Source organism: Dermacentor albipictus, chromosome 6 (assembly GCF_038994185.2).
Source record: "Dermacentor albipictus isolate Rhodes 1998 colony chromosome 6, USDA_Dalb.pri_finalv2, whole genome shotgun sequence".
In the NCBI taxonomy this organism is placed as follows: domain Eukaryota; kingdom Metazoa; phylum Arthropoda; class Arachnida; order Ixodida; family Ixodidae; genus Dermacentor; species Dermacentor albipictus.
Window position 1 is genome coordinate 74,599,978 of NC_091826.1, and position 19,272 is coordinate 74,619,249.

A 19,272-nucleotide genomic window follows, 5' to 3' on the forward strand; every position below is an offset into this window, starting at 1 on the left:
ATAACTAGAGCCTCGTTCATACGTGTTGGAGAAAAACCGCGAGAAAAAATATACTAACCGGGAAAACGTACGATCCGACTAACCAAAAAAAAAATTGACAGACTCAACTTTTGTTGACATCTACATAATGCGAAGCCTAGCGCGGATTGTTACGGCACGAGACGCCGGCACGCGTCGAGCTGGTTATGCTCCGGCGGCCCGAGACGCGTTTTCTTGTTTTGTTGTTGCGCGGTATATTAAAAGGGTGAGGGGGAAGTTAACAACATCGCTCTGGCGGGTGATGCCGGATGCCGCCGACGCGAAACGTGATGCCCACATCACGTGGTATGCAGCTGGGAACGGCGCCGCGTTGGGATTATCGCCTACTAACAGCGTGCAGTACGCTAGCAATGACACTACGCACAATGCTCTGCAAAACAGATAGGTGAATATGCTTATCGCAATAGGCTTGGCGGCAATAGCTGTGAATTCCGCGTGCGACGACCGACGCGGAGATTCGCTGGGACCAGAATAAGGAACTGTGCCCGCCATAGTTTACAAGTGAGACAGGCGGCTATATACCGTGCTTGATCACGTGCGCAGCCAGCGCCTTTTCTTGTTCACATGGGATCTGTAGCGGCCGGAAAACGTGCGATCGCTGTCTACAGCAGGGAACGGCGGCGCGTTTCGTGTATCGCCTGTTAAAAGCTCGCGCTACGCTTACGACGGCACCTGGCACTCTGAAAAAGATAGGCGAAGATGCTTATCACAATAGAATTGGCGGTGATAGCTGTGAATGCCGCGTGCAACTACCACGGAAAAGATTTGCTGGCACAGAAATGAGAAACAGTACGCGCCGGTGCTTTCACGCGAGATGGGCAGGCTAGTATTGCGGTGAAGCTGCCGCGGCGGGCCGCCTTATACTGTTCTCAACCACTCGCTCCTCGCGCATTTTCTTGTTCACATGAGATCTAGCGGCCGGAAAACGTATTATACGACCGCAGTTTGGCGACGTGCTGAACGTTGTTGCTGAAAATTTGTGTTTTCCGGGAACGTATGAACCATTAAGAAATGAGCGTAACTCTGTTGGGTAACTTTTTGTGTTCTCGAACGCGAACGTCTGCGACGGAAAAGCGTACGTAGCGGGAATGTATCAACCGAGCTCTATTGTATCATGAGTGTTATTACGAATGGTATTACATCCCTAGTATATTGATTCCATCTTTCTTGTGTGCAGGTGCTGCGTTCTCTTAACGAGACTCCAGAGGGCGCAGTTATAGTGCTTTTGACCGATGGCTTAGAGAATCAACACCCCTACATTGAGGACGTCTTGCCGCAACTCTTAGAGGAAAAGGTCGAAGTTCTGGCTATGGCAGTAGGAGACAAGGCTGAGGACAAGCTCGAGAAAACTGCTGCAGCAACAAAAGGGAAGACCTTCTTTTTTCCAGACAGCCATGAAAACACATCGAGGGCCCTCATCGAAGCTACCGAAAGTCCAGAGCAGGGGCACACTAGACAGCGTTTGGTCAGTACCCTGTTATCTAAGAGTAGACCGTAGATATAAACTTTATTGCAGCTCCAGTTATTTCAACGCCTTCGTGCATTGTTTTCGCCTTATCGAAATCAAAAGGTACATCGAGTTTCAGAAATATCCGTAAAAGTCCAAAGACGCCATAAAGGTTGACAGGCAAATAGAGCCGCTTTATATTTTACCTTTGACTAATATTTGCACTGTCACCCAAAGAGGAAACTTCGCAAATGAGAAAGAAGGTTTCGCAGTGTGCTCGAGCTTCTCGGTGGGAGTCTTAATAATACACAGCGATGACACATTGTCATGTGACGCTATAAGAAACCATTGCTGCGAAGCGGAAACGTCGCCCTTGCAACCACCAGGCGTGTATATACTGTTCGCATGCATAACGTCTAATTAAAGTGCATGTCCTGACAATTTTATGCGACTATAAGTTGCTCAGCAAACTTTGCTCAAGTAATCTTCAATGAAGGGCAATAACCACACGATACTGTGCACCTATTAATAGACTTTACATACAAATCTTTAACAAAGGGGCATATTCTCACAAGCTTCTACACATATATATTAAAATGCATATAGTAATATTTATAAGTAACCTCTATAACAGGCGAAACTAACCACCTTTCCCTTAGCGGTTGCTGTTGCGTTTCTATAATCGTAGCCTCTCGTATTGGCATTACGCCTGGCAATTATTCACCCGCGCATCCTTCCATGCTTGCCCATGAATTGTGGCCATTGCTCCTTCGACCATCCGTTAAACTTGCCACAATGCACTCGCGTAGCTCACTGAGCAGTACTTTATAAAAATACCATGCCAAAAGATCGACCGAATTTAAACAACTTTCAGCTATCAATTACTCTCTTGTGATAATGTAGGCATCTACAGTACTTAGTCTAAACTTCTCTGGTGCGTTGTAGCAGCGTTTTGGTCAGGACTTAAACACTACTATAACACAGCAGGGAAGTTACGACTAACTGCAGTAAAAACGTATGGTATAAGAAAAAACAAGTTTTGGGACACTGCGAATTAAAATGCTGAATTTTGGCCGATATATTCAAATATCAATTTTTGAAGGTGCTGTTGATTGAGTTACTCTAGTGAATTGCGGTGAAATGCGACGGATGGACGACGATGCAATGTCCAGAAGGAGGCGACAAAGAAGACCTCCAAGACTAGATGCCTATACGACAAGCTTCAATAATAAAAAATAAAAAAATGGCTGTGGCTTAGCTAAGGATAAGCCCAGGATGCGAAGCACACTAGCCTTTATTTTAACGCGACAGCGTTAAGGAGCTCGTGTCGCAGAAAAGCCGGTGTCGTCGGCGTCGGCTCAGGCGTGCGGCGCTTGCTCAGGCGCACATTTCTTTGTCGCGCCGAACGCTGCGTTGCTCGACGCTCACCGCGTCCGATGCGGGGGGCGACGCCGCGAGCGACGGCGCGAGTTGGAGCGCCGTTTCTCCGCTGTCGTGACGTCACGGTGTCACGTGGTATTGAAGGCGACACCGCCGCGCCTGAGGAGCTGAGTTGAGCCCTCGTAATATGCTTCGCATAAAAGATGGCCGAAGATCTATGCCCAATATTAGGGATTCAAAAGCAAATGACCTTTTATTGCTGTGAAAGCTTCATCGCAGCCGGGGTATCGGAACTTGTGCGAAATTTATCAGCACATGTATTTAAGAAAAAAAATTTATTGATTAGATTTGGTTTATAGCTTTAGAGGACATCTCGTTGCAGACAGAAAGCAGCCAGAGGCAGGGTGTCAAACCGAAAAGCCTGAGGGTTTGTTTCGGCTTCAGGCTTAAGACTTATGCATATTTTCGGTTTCTGTCCGACTTCAGCTACGGTGAAAAGATGTAATGGTTCTAACCGGTTTGGACCGGTTAGTACAGGTTCATATTGGCTCGGACTTAAGGAGAATTAAATGTTTTAGTATTACCAGCGAACTTACTTCAGTGAACTATAGTTCATTTTAAAATGTCTTACTTTACTGCACCTTCATTTACGAAAAAAACAGGGACTCTTAAGACCCCCATTAAGAGACGAATGGCGAAAGCCTACTCTTCCTCCTCTTATTGTTCGCCTCTTTCTCTTTGACTCTTCTCTTTCTCTTCTTTCTTTTAGTCATTACTGCTCACTACTATGCATTTTAGTCATTTGTAATCATTTGTGGTCATTACAAGCCATCGTTAGACATGTTGATCGTATCATAGTCATTAGTAGTCATTACAATTTATTTCAGTAATTAAGTATTACTTGTCATTATTGGGCATTTTATTAATTTCTAACTATTTGTAGTCGTTACAAGTTGTCGTTAGACATACTGGTCATTTCGTAAACATTACTAGTCATTACAAATAATTTCAGTAATGATTAGTCATTACTACTCACTACTAAGCATTTTTAGTTATTTGTAATCAATTCAGAATATCATAATTCAGAATAGTCAGAAGAATTATGGATGTAACGTTTAGGGATAAGAAAAGAGCAGATTGGGTGAGGCAACAAACGTGAGGTAATGACATCTTAGTTGAAATCAAGAAAAAGAAATGGGCATGGACAGGACATGTAATGAGGAGGAAAGATAACCGATGGTCATTAAGGGTTACGGAGGGGATTCAAAGGGAAGGGAAGCGTAGCAGGGGGCGGCAGAAAGTTAGGTGGGCGGATGACATAAAGAAGTTTGCAGGGACAACATGGCCACAGTTAGCACATGACCGGGGTAGTTGGAGAAGAGTGGGAGAGGCCTTTGCTCTGCAGTGGGCGTAGCCAAGCTGATGATGATGAATCAATTGTAGTCATTACAAGCCGTCGGTGACAGGCTGGTCATATCCTAGTCATAAGTAGTCATGACTAGTAATTTCAGTGATTATTGGTCTTCACTGGTCATTACCAGGCATTTTAGTAATGGTGGTGGTGGTGGTGGTGGTGGTGAATTGTAGCGACAGGCGGTAACGCCTGGCGAACAAGGCCGGCAATTGCTCTGCCCGAGCGTCTCGCACAATACCACTGATGGGTTTAACCATATGTCCATCAACCCAGTGTCTCTTAAGAATTCGATCAGGAGACGTGAAGTTTCTTTGCGGGCCATCACTGATCCCTCGGGAAATATAAGGTGTTGCAGGCGCGCATGCGGAAGGTCCTTGTTTTGCAAATTCTTCAGGAGAGTGTCTCTTTCATCTTGGAATTGCTGGCAGGACCACAAAAAGTGCTCAATGTCTCCTGTCTCATTGCATGCCCTACAGTTCGGAGAATTGAGTCGCCCCGTTTTAAATAACCAGGCCGGTGTGTTAGCAGATCCTGTCCTTATACGATATAGAAGTGAGGCTTCCTCTCGGTGCAATCTCTTGGTTACGCAGGGCATATGCGGAGGAACCCAAAGCGACGCAAAGTGATTTTGAATTTCAGATTTTTGCACGTTGTTACTCTTTGGAGCCTTGATTTTGGGAGGATGATAGAGTGCTGCGTATGCAAGCGCATCAGCTTTTTCGTTTCCTGAGACACCAATGTGGGAGGGAATCCACTGAAATTTTACTGTGAAGCCTTTGCTGTTGAGTTCTTGCACGATGGCTAGGGATTTGCGTGGGAACTTGAGGGATGGCAAACCACGGTATACTTGTTGTAATGCGGCCTTTGAGTCCGTAAGGGCAACCATATTCTGCGGAGGCAAAGTCTTTAACTTGCGCAGAGCAGAAGCTATCGCTACGCCTTCCACAACTGTCGACGAGGCTATACAGTCCAGACGCCCAGACCACGTATATCTTAGAGAGGGAATGTAGTATGCAGCTGCACAGCGGTCTTCGTCTGCCTTGACAGAGCCATCTGTGTATACTTGTAGGTGATTCGGGTAAGTCGGGCTCAGGTGTTCCAGGACTAATGACTTGGCTTCTGCAGATGGAATGCAGCTATTTGATTGCAATCGTGGTACACTTAAGTTGCATGTGATGTCCTCGAATGTCCAGGGTGGTTCTATCCTTTCCCTGAATCTCGAGCAGCGCAATCCTAATACGCGAAGCGTGTTGAATGCTGCATAAAAATGTGAGCGCGTCGTAAGAGGGCTCTCCCGGGCGTAGACTCACTCAATCGTACTAGCTGGATCATCAGAGCCTCGGAAGCCTGAAGTCGTAGAGGGCGTGACTCAGCTTCGTAGAGCACTTTCTTGTTTGACGCTGGCTGAGGGACTCCAAGGCAAAGTCGGATACCTTTTCTGTGGATGGCTGCTAAGCGCTCGTATTGGCTGTCGGAGGGTGACATCAGAGGTAGCTGATACAGGACTCGACTAGTAACCAACGCTGTATGTAGCCGTAGCATTGACGTCGGGTGGTTGCCCCAGCGTATGCCAGCGACTCGCTTGAGCACATGTAGCCTGGGTGACGATGACGCCACAACATGGTCAACGACGCGGCGCCAGTGTAGCCTGTGGTCTAAGGTAACGCCCAGGAATCGGACGTTGGTGACTTGTCGAATCTGGTATCCGTCCAAAGTCAGCGTCAAGCGTGTAGATTTTCTTTTCACTCCAGGAAATAGTATGAATGATGATTTCTCTGCTGATAGTGTTAATCCAATCGTTGCCAAGTGACCCTGAATTGCTTTTACTGCTCCCTGGGCTATTCGTGCGAGGCGGCGATGCTGGTAGCCGGAGACCCATATGCAGATATCATCGGCATATATAGATATCTTCACTGGTGTTCGATGGTTTAGTACTGTTGGGAGGCTACTCATGGCAATGTTAAATAATAAGGGAGATAAAACACTCCCCTGTGGCACACCACGAAATATACGTATTTCATCGCTCAAAGTGTCGCCAAGACGAACTCTGATGCGACGATCATTTAGGAACGTATGTACGAAATGCAGGAGATGACCCGTGACGCCTATAACTTGTAACTGGCTTATGATGGCTCTTTGAGACACGCAGTCGTAAGCTTTAGAGACATCCATAAAAACAGCAAGTGTCGACAGGCCGTCCGCACTGTAATGTTCTATGTGGCTTAGCAGGTCCAGCACATTGTCTTGAGCGCTTAGACGCTGCCGAAACCCAGTCATGCACGATGGTAGTTTTCGACCCTGCTCGACATACCAAGTGAGTCTTGTGCACGCCATCTTCTCCATTAGCTTCGCTGCACACGAGGTCAGTGATACCGGTCTGTATGAGTCCAGAGCTGCAGGATTCTTTCCAGGTTTCAGAACCGGTACCACCCATGCTACCTTCCATAAATGTGGGATAGCCCCACTGGCATAGACTTGGTTGAAAAATGCCAGCAAATCACGCCGCCTCTCAACCGGTAGGTTTGTCAGCATCTGATTACTGATAAGGTCAGGTCCCATCGCACAGCGACGTCGGGGGCTGCTCATGGCTAGTTCCAGCTCTCTGAGTGTGAAAGGAGCATCCGTTAAAGACGACGACAGTGGCGGTGGCGGGTCGGTTGGGCCGGCTGACCTGTCGGAAGAGTATATTTCAGCGAACGCATTCGCAACACAAGCGAGTGTCTTGCCTAACTTCATTGCTAGGGCTTCAAATGGCTTGTGTGGTCGAAAGTTTCCAGCAAGGTTATTAACGACCCACCATATCCTTGGAACTGGTGTGAAGACCGATAGGCTTGCACAAAATGATGCCCATTGATCTCTTCTTAGTTTCCTTGTATACCGCCGAATCACTGCGTTAATCCTGTTGTATATAGTCTTGATTGGTGGGTCACCCTTCGTCCTCATCAGCCTCCGTTCCACTCTTCTACGGGCAGCGCATAGATTTTTTAGCTTTAGATCCGGAGCGGAGAAGTGGTCGGGTAGCTTCAGCTCAGCGGTAGCCAATCTCTTGTACGTAGCATGTCCGCGAACAGGTCTCCAGATGATTCGGTTAGGCCATCCCTGTACGTATCCCAATGCGTCACAGGACAGGATCTGCGGCCGTTGGTTCTATATCCATCAATGTTAACGAAGACAGGAAAATGATCACTGCCGATTCTATCCTTGCTAGTCGTTGACGATGCGAGGATGTCCGTTGAATGTAACGTCAAGTCAATGACACTGTAAGAGGCCGGTGGTCGAAAAAACGTTGGCTGTTTGTCATTTGCCACGCAGAGTCCCTCGGTGTTTAAAGCTCTAACAATTTGCTTTCCACGTACATCAGTCGTCTTGTCGCCCCAGAGAGTATGGTGCGCGTTAAAGTCCCCACATATAATCCTCGGAGCTAGGCAGCGGCTGCAGAGGTCTCTTATAATTTCTCCCATCGGGACCTTCTGACGAGAGCTCACATATACGGAGGCCACGCTGAGACTTCGGTTTCCCAGCCGCACTTGTACAGCAGTGACTTCCAAAGCGCTGCTGCAAAGGTCTTGAACTGGTAGAACGCAATGTGGTATTTCCCGTCTCACATATAGCATGGCGCTTCCGTTCGGAAATGTCGGAATAATTTGATTTCCATGTGCGACATAACCAGCAATTGATCTGGAACTTGGAAGACCAGCCTCGGACAGGGCCAATATTGGCACAGGCATGTTGCGTAAGAAAAGCGACAGTTCAGGTAAGTGGCACGCAAGACCCGCACAGTTCCATTGCATAATAAGTGGCACCTGTGGACGAGATGGTGAACATTGTGTCCTGACCGCATCCATATTCTTGGTGCTTTAAGAAGAGGCAGAGCTTACAATCACTGACTCGAGAGCCAGGACTACTTCAAGCATTTCCTTCATCGAGCTCGCCGGCATCTTCTCTATGTGCGATCGCAAGGCCTTGAAGAGAGCACGTAGTACCTGCTGACAGTCCTCCTGTTGATTTTTTTCGTCGAAACGCGATTGGGGTCGCTGCAGTGCAGACGAATAACTTCGCTGCTCTGGTTGTTCAGCAGTCTTCTCTTCCACGGGGCCTCTGTTCACTGATTTGACTGCATTAGCCGGTCCGCTGCGCGATGGCACCACTGTGTCCTGGATTCCTGGAGAAGGCTTTAGGCTTGGAAAATCAGTTTCACTCTTTGAGCTCCATTTGATTTCGTCCGTCTCTCTGTGACTTTCTGTCTTTTTCTTCGTCGTATTTTTCTCATCGTTTCCTGTTGGCCCCAAGATAAACGGTTTCTTACGCTTTATTGCCGCTGCACGCGTGGGACACTTGCTGTAACTAGCTGGATGGCAACCACTACAGTTTGCACATAGAAAGTTCTCGCTGCACGTGCATGTTTTGAAATCATGCGGTCCTCCACATCTCTTACACCGCTGCTCACCACGGCAGTACTTGGCCACATGTCCATAGGGCTGACACTTGAAGCACCGAGGTGGTGTCTCAACGTAGTCAGTGGTCTCGTGTCTTGTGAAGCCCAAGTTGATCTTCTCTGGACGGTCTGTATTTGGAGCGAACGTAAGAACCACGGAGCTGGTTTGCCTGGACTCCCAATCGGTTTCGGAAATTTGGACGCGTCGCGTGACTCTCCTTGCATGGTAAACACCTTGTGGTTTTAGGTATAGCAGCAGTTCCTCGTCAGTGTACCACTTCGGTACTCCTCTAATAATGCACGTGTTTTGCAGGTACGAATTGGGCACTCGTGCTGATATTGCAGTCCCTGAGATTGACTTGCAGCTGAGAATGGAATTCATGCTCTTCTGTCTGTACATCTAGAAGCAGGGCTCCTTGAGCAGTAAATGGGCTCCTAACTGGCGATGTGCCAAGAATCTTTTGAATTTCCGTAGACAGAACAATAGGATTTACCTTTTTCAGGTCGGCTCCTTCTGTGGCAGGGGTAATAATCACTGGGATTTCGACGGTCCTCTTCTTGCGGTCACGCACAAGCCTGAAGCCTTCATCGTCTAGATCTGTGATGTCAGCTATGTCACAATCGTCAAGAAGCGTAGACTCGTCGTCTGTTTCTGTAGCCTTGTATCGCTTACAGCCACGGTTGCTCTCAGGGTCAGTCGGTGGCTTCTGGCCCGGTGTCAGGTCAGGCGTAGTCATGACCGAACTCTCGCCGCTACCAGATCGGGCTCTTCTGCAGGCTCCTATCGAAGCGACGGGAGGCGAAGGCCCCCCCCCCCCCCCCCCGGTCTCCGGTAGGGAAGGTACCTTGGCGAGTCGTCCGACGTTTTCGACAAATCTATTTGACAAAACGTCGAAAAAAATCAAAAACACTCGGGAGCATGACAGCAGTGCGACTGTGTCGAACCAAACTTCTTCCTCCCCCCAGGCATTTGTCATTTCTAATGAATTGTTGTCGCTACAAGTTGTCGTTTGACATATTGGTAATTTCATAGTCATCACTCGTCATTACAAGTCATTTCAGTCAATATTATTCATTAGTGCTCACTAGTAAGCATTTTAGTCATTTTAATCAATTGTTATTACAAGCACTCGTTAGACATATTGCTCATTTCGTAGTCATTAGTAGTCATTACAAGTCATTACTACGTATAACTAGCAATTTCTAATCAGTTGTGGTCGTTACAAACCGTCATTAAACATATTGGTCATTTCAGTCATTTGTAGCCATTATTAGTCATTACTAGTCGTTATAATCGTCTACCAATCACTATTGTAACGTTATCATTCACAGTCACTATCAGTCATTGTTCATTCTTTTGTCTGTCTTTATTCTGTCTTCGTATGGCATGGTGACGCTTCGGCAGACACTCCGGCGGTCACGTTAGCTGATACAAACTTCGCCATGACTCTAGAAATGCTTTCGCTTAAAAAGAAAAAAAAACAGAAAGAAACGAAGTTGAGAAATGCCGCGTACTCAAGGGCAGGATAAGATTTTGCAAGAAAAGCATGGCCACAATGCACCAACCAAACTTGTATTTTGATGCGTGGTTCTGCTGTCTGCTCGCTCCTATAACTTGGCGCATTCAATTTGCTCATCAGCGGAATCCTGTGCTACACGCCAGTCTTCCAGAAGGCCGTACGGGGAACTTCCAGCCTCGTAAACGGGGAGCGCCATACGTCTACGAGCGAAACGGCATGCGCTCACTTCGTCACTGAGGCCGTGAGAAGCACCTTGCCTTCTTTGGTGCTCAGGAATCCGCCATCTCACTTGCTTGCCAGCCAAGAGACTTGGGGCTACATTTTAAGGAACCATTGTGGCTCACCAGATTTCCTTATCAAAGAGCTCCGCACCCACTGCGACATTAACATTTCCTTTGTGGCATATGCCTCAAGTACGCCTCCAAATACCAGTGATTACGAAGAAAGGCCAGGTGTCATCAACAGTTCTAAATTAGCTTATGTTATCGCTTTTATACGAAGTTTATGCGCCTCGCGTTCGTTTACACGCACAGCGCGACCACATAGGGCAACACAACGCCCACGATTCTAACACATTTGGTCATAGCTACGCTCTGACAGTCGTATATGACGACGTCCACAAAATTTGGTTAGAGTAAAAGGACATGTTCGCTACAAATCAGAAAAAGAAATTGCAGGAGAGCTCATTTCCGGATGATCGTAGATGGGGAATGAAACTAGCATTCGAGCAATCTAACAAGACACCGTATTTGTGAAGTCGTGTTTATGTAAAATATGTATCGGTCAAGCTGCGATTTCCGATGCTTCCGTTACAGGCGGCGCACTCCGGTATCGTCCCGCTTTGCCGTAGCACTCGCTCGCCTAGGTCGCCCAATAGAACGGCCGTATGATGAAGACTGCCCGATGCGAATGCAGTGACGATGACGGAATGACGAAGAAGGAATGGCGTCGATGGAACGGACAAAGACAATGACGATGAGAACGACTTGACGACAATTAGACGACAATTCCTGAATGGTGGCGATGCTATAGCGACAACAGTGTGACAACGACGGCGACGTGAACACAATGGGACGGCGACGAGTGCCTGAATACGATGACATGATGACGATGGTATGACAACGATGTTATGACAAAAGCAATTTAATAGGCCCAGTCTCGCGACGATGGAATTAGGAATATGGCATGACAATTAATGGTTGCATAATAACTGTTCAATGACAACAACATGATAAGGATATAATGAAGAAGAACGAACGACGCTGATGGATCGGAAAATGTGGTATAAATTGACGATGGCATTACGATGATGGGATGAGGCTGCTCAGGTGATGAGACTGAAAAACAAATGCGTGAAGACAACGTAATGACGAGAGTCACATGTCGAAGAATGACGACGGTGAACGAACGGGGCAGCACAACGACGGTAAGACAATGATTGCATAATGACTCTATATGAGGACAAAGGCGGAACTACGACCGCAATACAAAGCCTGTATTATGACGATGGTGTGTCGGTGTTGACATGGAAACGACAGCATCCAGAGAGTCAGATGACTAAGCTGGACTAACAACGACGGCATCCCGAGGGTGGGGGGACAACAAATACACGACTACTGTATGGTGACGATGGCCTGGCGAAGATAGTATGACGATAATCTAACATATCTGGACCGACGACGATGCAACAACTATGACGGTATCACGGCCACGTACCTAGTGGCCCAAGATATCAGGCAACTTGGGCCACTGGGTCAGCGTAAAAGGCGCAACGATGACCGTGTGATGCGGACCACAACATAAATTGGGAATGCCTACGATACAACGACCACGACGGCACCAGGACTACGAGCACCTACCTCGTGTCAAAACTATTAGACTACTAGACCCTCTGGGTCGGCGTAGAAGGCATGACGACGACACATTGACGAGAGTTAGATCACAAAGTGGGAGTGACGGCGATGTAACGACCCCGATCAGGACCACAACATACCTGGTGGCACAGGCTGGCGGACAACTTGGTTCACTGGGTCAGCCTAGAATGCGGACTAGGTAGATCTACAGATAGACACACTGATAGATATACATATAGATAGACAGAAACGATCAAAATAGCTGAAGTAGAAAAAGACTCCTAATCACATTAAAATGTGACAAAGTAGCCAACTATTACAATGTTGTACAACATACCAGCTATACTAATCCTGTTTACCTATTGGGATCCTACTTTGCACGATGGTAGGAATCGTGTGCCACCAAGAAAAGTTCAAGTCTTAGCGTAGGGCTTATTGCATCGCGAATTATTTTTAGCGCGGTCAATTAGTTGGTTCTGTGGTCAGAGGTAATGGAGTCTATGTTGGAAATTGGAATGCTAAGTGCCTATGGCCCAGGAATTTCGCAAATGACAAATTATCACTATAATGATGACAAGGCATCATTATAACATAATTTGTCATTTACGAAATTCCTGGGCCATAGGCACTTAACATTCCAATTTCCAACATACACTCCATTACCTCTGACCGCAGAACCAACTAATTGACCGTGCAACGATGACGTAGCTCAGACTGATACATACGAACGAAGGTTGCATAACGCGACACATCCTATCTTGCAGTCGGAAGAAGTATTCTCTGCATTGTGTCCAAGACTGAACTAACTGTCAGGTAAACCAGCCAGCTAGTGTGTGTTCAGAGCACGACTGGATACACTGATTTGATGCCAGCTGTACTGTTTGATTCTGTATTTTAAGTCTTGGTTGAGCTGTTCGAAGTATTAGGATTCGGAGTGTAAAACAACAAGAAAGCTTGATAGCCCTCCCCCCTCCCCCATTGTGAGACCACAACACTGTAAATTTAACTCACCCCGCCTAAATCAGCTTAGATGCAACCCTTATTCGGTCATCGCGACGCGTAACGTTGTGTAGAAAAATAATATGTTTTAGGTAATGTCTCAGCGCACAACCTCAAAGTAGCAATGCCGTACATGAGATATAAAGTTAACGCAACACTGCGCATAATTCGAGGTCTGCACAAAACCTTGGAAATAAACCAATAGGGAACAACTTCCCTGCTGTTTCATAGCATTGCTTTAATCCTAACCAAAATACTGCTATAACGCAGCAGAGACGTTAAGACTAAGTGTCGTAAATCCCTACGTTATTTGAAAAGAGTGTCCTCTTGAGGTTGCGAACTGAAAGGTAACTACGGCCGATCTTTTGACATAACATTCTTGTAAAGTGCCGCTGAGTGAAGTACGCGTGTAACTAATGACGATGCAATGATGCATGGGCGGACTTCCAAGACTGTAGGCCTATACAACTGGTTACAATAGAAGAATGCTGCGATACCATCTAAGAGCGTGTAAGGTGTACCTGTACTTAACGTTGCGGTTACCCATACCTTTTAATTTTCAGATGCGCAATATTGTGAGAATATGGCCGTTTAATAAAGATTACTTCAGCAATTGTTTACTACGTAACTTCTAACATATAGGCACAATAAATTCTCAGAATATGCTCCTTTATTACACTTGACCGTTCTCAGAGAGTGTATGAGGCAAGTGATGAGATCTGTCCTATCAACATCGTACGCACGCAGCCTGTTCACCAGGCACACTAGCACCCACAATGCTCGTCGCGCCAGCGGTAAAATGTTGAGCACTGCCTGGGCTACACTTTAGAGCTGGTTTAATGTCGGCTGACAGTGCGTCTATTAAGCTTTGACATTTCTGCGGTAAGACGCACTGTGCCCGTCTCATGACCTTGCAACACCGAAGTGGTGACCACGCATGCGCTGCCTTCGATGTCCTGGCCGCACCATGATGGGCTCCAGCAGCGTGAGCGCATCACTAGTATCCATGTAGGGATATAATCGGTGTCGCAATAAGGGTCGCATTGGTAGAGGATAAGGGTGTACGTTGCACTCTGTGCGCAACGGTTTTGTTATTCGTCCTCACAAGAATATATTCTGGGAAACTGAGTTTTCAACAATACAGAAAATCAGTTTGAATCAAGAGAGTTGCAAGGATAGTGCACAATATATGACCTAGTAAGGTTCAGCTGGTGGCTAATTGTTCGGGGCAGCTATTCCTCGGTGTTGCCTTGTTGTCATGTTTGTGCTGCGGAACAGTTTCTTGTGTGTGTGTGCCCTATTCAAATGGAAGAGCAAATGCTTGAAGTACTTGTTCACTACCAGGGGCGCAGCCAGGGCGGGGGGGCTTATGGGGCTTCAGCCCCTTCCCCCCAAGAACTTTTTTCGTCCTGCTATGCGCCACCGACCAAAGCAACCCCGGCGGCGGAAATCATTCTGGATTTTGTCTAGAATGGTCTTTTTCACGCTTGCATATCAGCGCGAACATAGAGCAATCGGGCTGGATCCCGCGGCAGCGCCCATGCAGCGAGTCACATAACGCAAGGAGCACCATCCGTGCACAAAGTTCCAAGGACGTTTTGATGGCAAGCGGGCTCATCGCGGTATCTCGCAGAGGCCGCGGAATCTACGGAGTGCATTGATTTCAGTTCTGAAACTTTATCGGTATAAAGTTCTCATAAACTTCTCATGGGAAAGGTGCGCTGACATTTCCAAAGTCGTGCTTTAGATTTTCAATTTCGGAACCTGGTACGTTGAATGTTGTTATAACCATTTGATGCGAAAAGTACATTGACTTTTCTAAACTCGTAAATCTGACCATACGGTGATACAACGAGACAAGCCAAATCAAGACATTATCAGACAAGTTGACAAAGCACGCAGCGAGGTCCGATGAGATGAAGCATTGGGGTGGTTCATTTTTGTCGTCATGGCACTGACAATAATATCAACATTTCTTTCACCGGCGTCGAAGCATCCATGTCAAGGTACTAAAGCCAGCAAACGTAACTATGTTCTCATTTATTTTTCTATTTTGACTTTTATTCGCGAGGACACGTTGAGCCTCTTCCATTTTTTCTTGGTTATCGCTCCCGCGGGCTGCCGGAGCCTACCAGAGTGAATGCGTTTTTCTCGTGTTGCCCCGACCACCGCGTGCGCGCACTTGGATTCGTGTTCGTTTTCCTCTGGCCGAGTGTATTTTCGCCTGGCAGAGTTTTGGATGCTTTCTGGCTAGCAGACGAGAAAAATAAACAATGCATGGTCGCTCGCCGCCATCACTGCGCGGACTCGGACGGGCGGCAGGCCTTACAAACCTTGAGGTTCCAAGCTATGAGAACGCGAACCCAAGAAACCTGTTGGATAGCTTGTCACGTCCAGGACAGGTATCTCGTTGTCCCTATACCGCGCAACAAGGACCCTAACCTACACTCTGACAGGAGTAGAGCAAGGGCCCAGTTCATGGAGAAAGCATTCAGGCCCAATTCCGTGGCCCGTTTTACGGACGCCGCCTTGTATGGGACGAACTACAAGGGCGCAGTGGCAGAGGTATGCAACCACCGAGGCCACTTTACCTCCACTGTATCGACCCTCCCCTGCAAGATCATGGAAGCCGAACAGCTGGCCAACTGCGTGAGCCATCCGCGAAGGCCAACACGCAAACAAGCCACTGACGATCCTCGCGGATTCCCAGCGGGCCTGCCGCAATATCCTACAGGGAACAATCGGAAGACCTGCTGCACAACTCCTAGGCCAAATACTCGAGGAGGATCCTAAGACCATCACCACCGAAACAAACATCGAGATACCGGGCCACACTGGCATCACGGCCAACTTGCAGGCCGACAGAGCAGCTCGAGATTTCGTGCGTGAGCGAGCTCCCATCACGCCGGCTGCAGAAGACCCGGACCCTGTCGATCACAAGTATTCAGCTATCGTGAACTACCACAGAGGGAGTAACTTGCGATATCGACCACACCATCGAAATCTCAAGACAGAGGATGTCGCTGCCTCGCATAGGGTCCAGACAGGCACTTACACAGGAACCTACACATATTACATCGCATACACCCCACAGCCTACAGGGACGAATGCCCGTGGTGCGATGACTCACCAACACTATACCACATTACGTGGGAGTGCACACTACACAACATAGAACACCCCGACACGAACACCGCGAGAGAGAGCACTGGGAGGCTCTGCAGTCCAGCTCGGCCCTCGACGACCAGCTCAAGCTGATATAGAGCCGTGGTCTAGGGGTCCCGACCATTAGAGATTCTTCTGAGTTTTTTTAATAAAATCTATCTATCTATCTATCTATCTATCTATCTATCTATCTATCTATCTATCTATCTATCTATCTATCTATCCATCTATCTATCTATCTATCTATCTATCTATCTATCTATCTATCTATCTATCTATCTATCTATCTATCTATCTATCTATCTATCTATCTGTCTGTCTGTCTGTCTGTCTGTCTGTCTGTCTGTCTGTCTGTCTGTCTGTCTGTCTGTCTGTCTGTCTGTCCGTCCGTCCGTCCGTCCGTCCGTCCGTCCGTCCGTCCGTCCGTCCGTCCGTCCGTCCGTCCGTCCGTCCGTCCGTCTATCTATCTATCTATCTATCTATCTATCTATCTATCTATCTATCTATCTATCTATCTATCTATCTATCTATCTATCTATCTATCTATCTATCTATCTATCTATCTATCTATCTATCTATCTATCTATCTATCTATCTATCTATCTATCTATCGATCGATCGATCGATCGATCGATGTGATTGATCTATGCGGGGACTCGAATGATTGCAACGCGTTCGCTTGAGCGCAACCGCTCCGGAAAATTTTGTCTCTCTAGTGTACGATACCGAGCAGTACGATACCGAGCAGTCTCTGTGGACCAAGCGTCTCACGTTTTCTTCGCCATTCCTTCGGTAGCCACATTAGGTGCCCAAAGTACGCATTCGATTGTGGCCAACATGCTTTCCTTTGCGTTTTTTTCACGTCGGTGCCACGCCTCGCTAAAGAAAGAAATATATTGTGGTGGGGCAACAAAATGTCGCATAGTGAAAGCTCGATTTTGTTACTCCTTCTGCCTTTGCGGAAGTTAATGGGCTACAGGACGCTTCAGTTTCCGGATACTCTTATTAAAATATTTGCGATAGCAATTATACGGGCACTCCACGCACATTCCTGCCGTCGCCGTCACCCTCATGTTCCGTATGAAGTCCAAGGGCGATATCACCATGACCGCGCGCCACATGCTGTATGTGCGAGTGAAAGCGTAAGAGGGGTGGAGGTGGCATGGGTGAGCCGATGATGGTGGCTCAATCTTGTGTGCTTAAGGGAGAAAACGGGGAGGAAGCGCACCGCCTCCAGTCACGCGCGATACACCAGCGGGAGTGCATCAGGGGGGAGCTGTGATCAGTGAATCTGTGGTTGCGCAACATGTTTATTTGCCTTGTTTGATGCACAACATACAGTGACTTTTTCTTAGACACGTAGGTTTATTGGAGACTTATACATATATTTAGATATCTTGTTGCGAGCTTATGTGTATGCCCGTGCAGCAAACCTTGTTTCCAGTGCCACTTTTTTGTCCTTCATCAAACTGTACCTTCGCATTTGTATATTCCATTGTGCCTTCGCATTTCTAATGCACGTGGGCGAATCAAATGAACGTGAGTTTATCCACCCCGTGCATTAATGGTTCGGTTCAATATGTGCGAGCCATGCATGTAGCACACAGGCATCACTAATTTACAAAAGAGACACGCAGGTGAGAGGATAAAGGTTCTTTAATGCTCTCATACATTGGGCTGAACATAGTTGCGTGACATAATGGAAACTCCCAATGTTAAGCAGCGTGGTGTCGTGAGGTTTCTGAAGGCTGAAGGTGCTTCCCAAAGGTGTTTCCAGTATGGCTGCCGTGTGCGTTGAACATTGCATTTTATTGGCCACTGTGAAGCGTTCGAGCAAACGGTTCAAAGAAGGACGTGAAAGTTGCAAGGACGATTTAAAACCAGGCCAAAGCCACCGTGCCATCACACCCAACACTATTTCAAAGGCTTATGAGCTAATTACACAAGAACGGAGGATAATCATAGATGAATTGGCAAGGCATGTGAACATCAGTCGCGGTTCGCGTCACACCAAATTTCATCAACATCACGACTATTGGCTCTTGTGTGTACAATGGATGCCCAAGATATTGAACCACCACCAGAAGAACCAGAAGGTTCAGCGCTGCCTTGACTCATCTGATCCGATATCACAATGAGGGCGATGACTTCCTGTCTGCAACAGTGACCGGGGACGAATAATGGTGCCGCTGCTAGGAGCCTGAAAGACGACGGCAAAACTCGCAGTGGAAACAATCGACATCACCATCGCCAATGAAAGCAAAGGCCGTCATTTCCACCGGTAACGTGTTGACTTTTCTTTTTCGATAGTCAAGAGCCATTAGTGAACGAATTTGTTAAACATGGAGAGGCTACCGATCGCTTCCAATACTGTGAAACGCCGGATAGGCTGCGTGTCGCAATCAAGAACAAACGACCTGGAAAATTGAGCAATGGGGTCATGTTGCTCTACGGGAATGCCCATCACCATGTCACTGATGTGGCTAATACAAGAATGGCAAACATCAAGTGGGAAAAGCATAAACATCCGCCATACAGCTCAGACCTGTTGCCTTGCGACTCAACATTTTGGAGCTGCTGAAAGAACAGCTCAAGGCAACCAGATTCGTGTCGGATGGTGGCGTGAAACAGTCAGTTACAGTCTTTTTGAAGCAGCAACCCAAGCAGTTTCATGAGACGGGAATCGCGGGACTCGTTACTCAGTGGGACAAATCTCTAAATACTCATAGAGACTAGTTTAATTTCAAAATAAATTACCCCGTTTGTCATATATTCGCATTGGCTCACTTTCATTTGACTCGCCCTCGTATATGTTGCAGAACTGCTTTTATATGTGCTGTCTGTTATGGCAATAATTTCAGTGCAATTACTCACAAAGCCCGACCGATGAAAGCTGCTCCTGCGCGATAAATTGTAACAGTGAAAAGAGTCATTGATACTTTTCCGTGGTCGTTGTATGCGTACAAAGACGTAAACAAGGTTCTTCAATGACAAAGTTCCATTAAAGGAGTTGTCCTCAA

The 19,272-nt window shown here is 47.1% G+C and overlaps 1 protein-coding gene across 1 annotated transcript in view; it reads left to right on the forward strand.

The window, feature by feature from the left end:
• Positions 1-19,272, forward strand: part of LOC139061210 (calcium-activated chloride channel regulator 1-like) — a 272,282-nt gene that overhangs the window by 166,967 nt on the left and 86,043 nt on the right. The window contains exon 10 of the mRNA XM_070540867.1: positions 1,217-1,504. Within this exon, the coding sequence (XP_070396968.1) occupies positions 1,217-1,504 (288 nt within the window). The remainder of the gene's footprint in view (positions 1-1,216; positions 1,505-19,272) is intronic.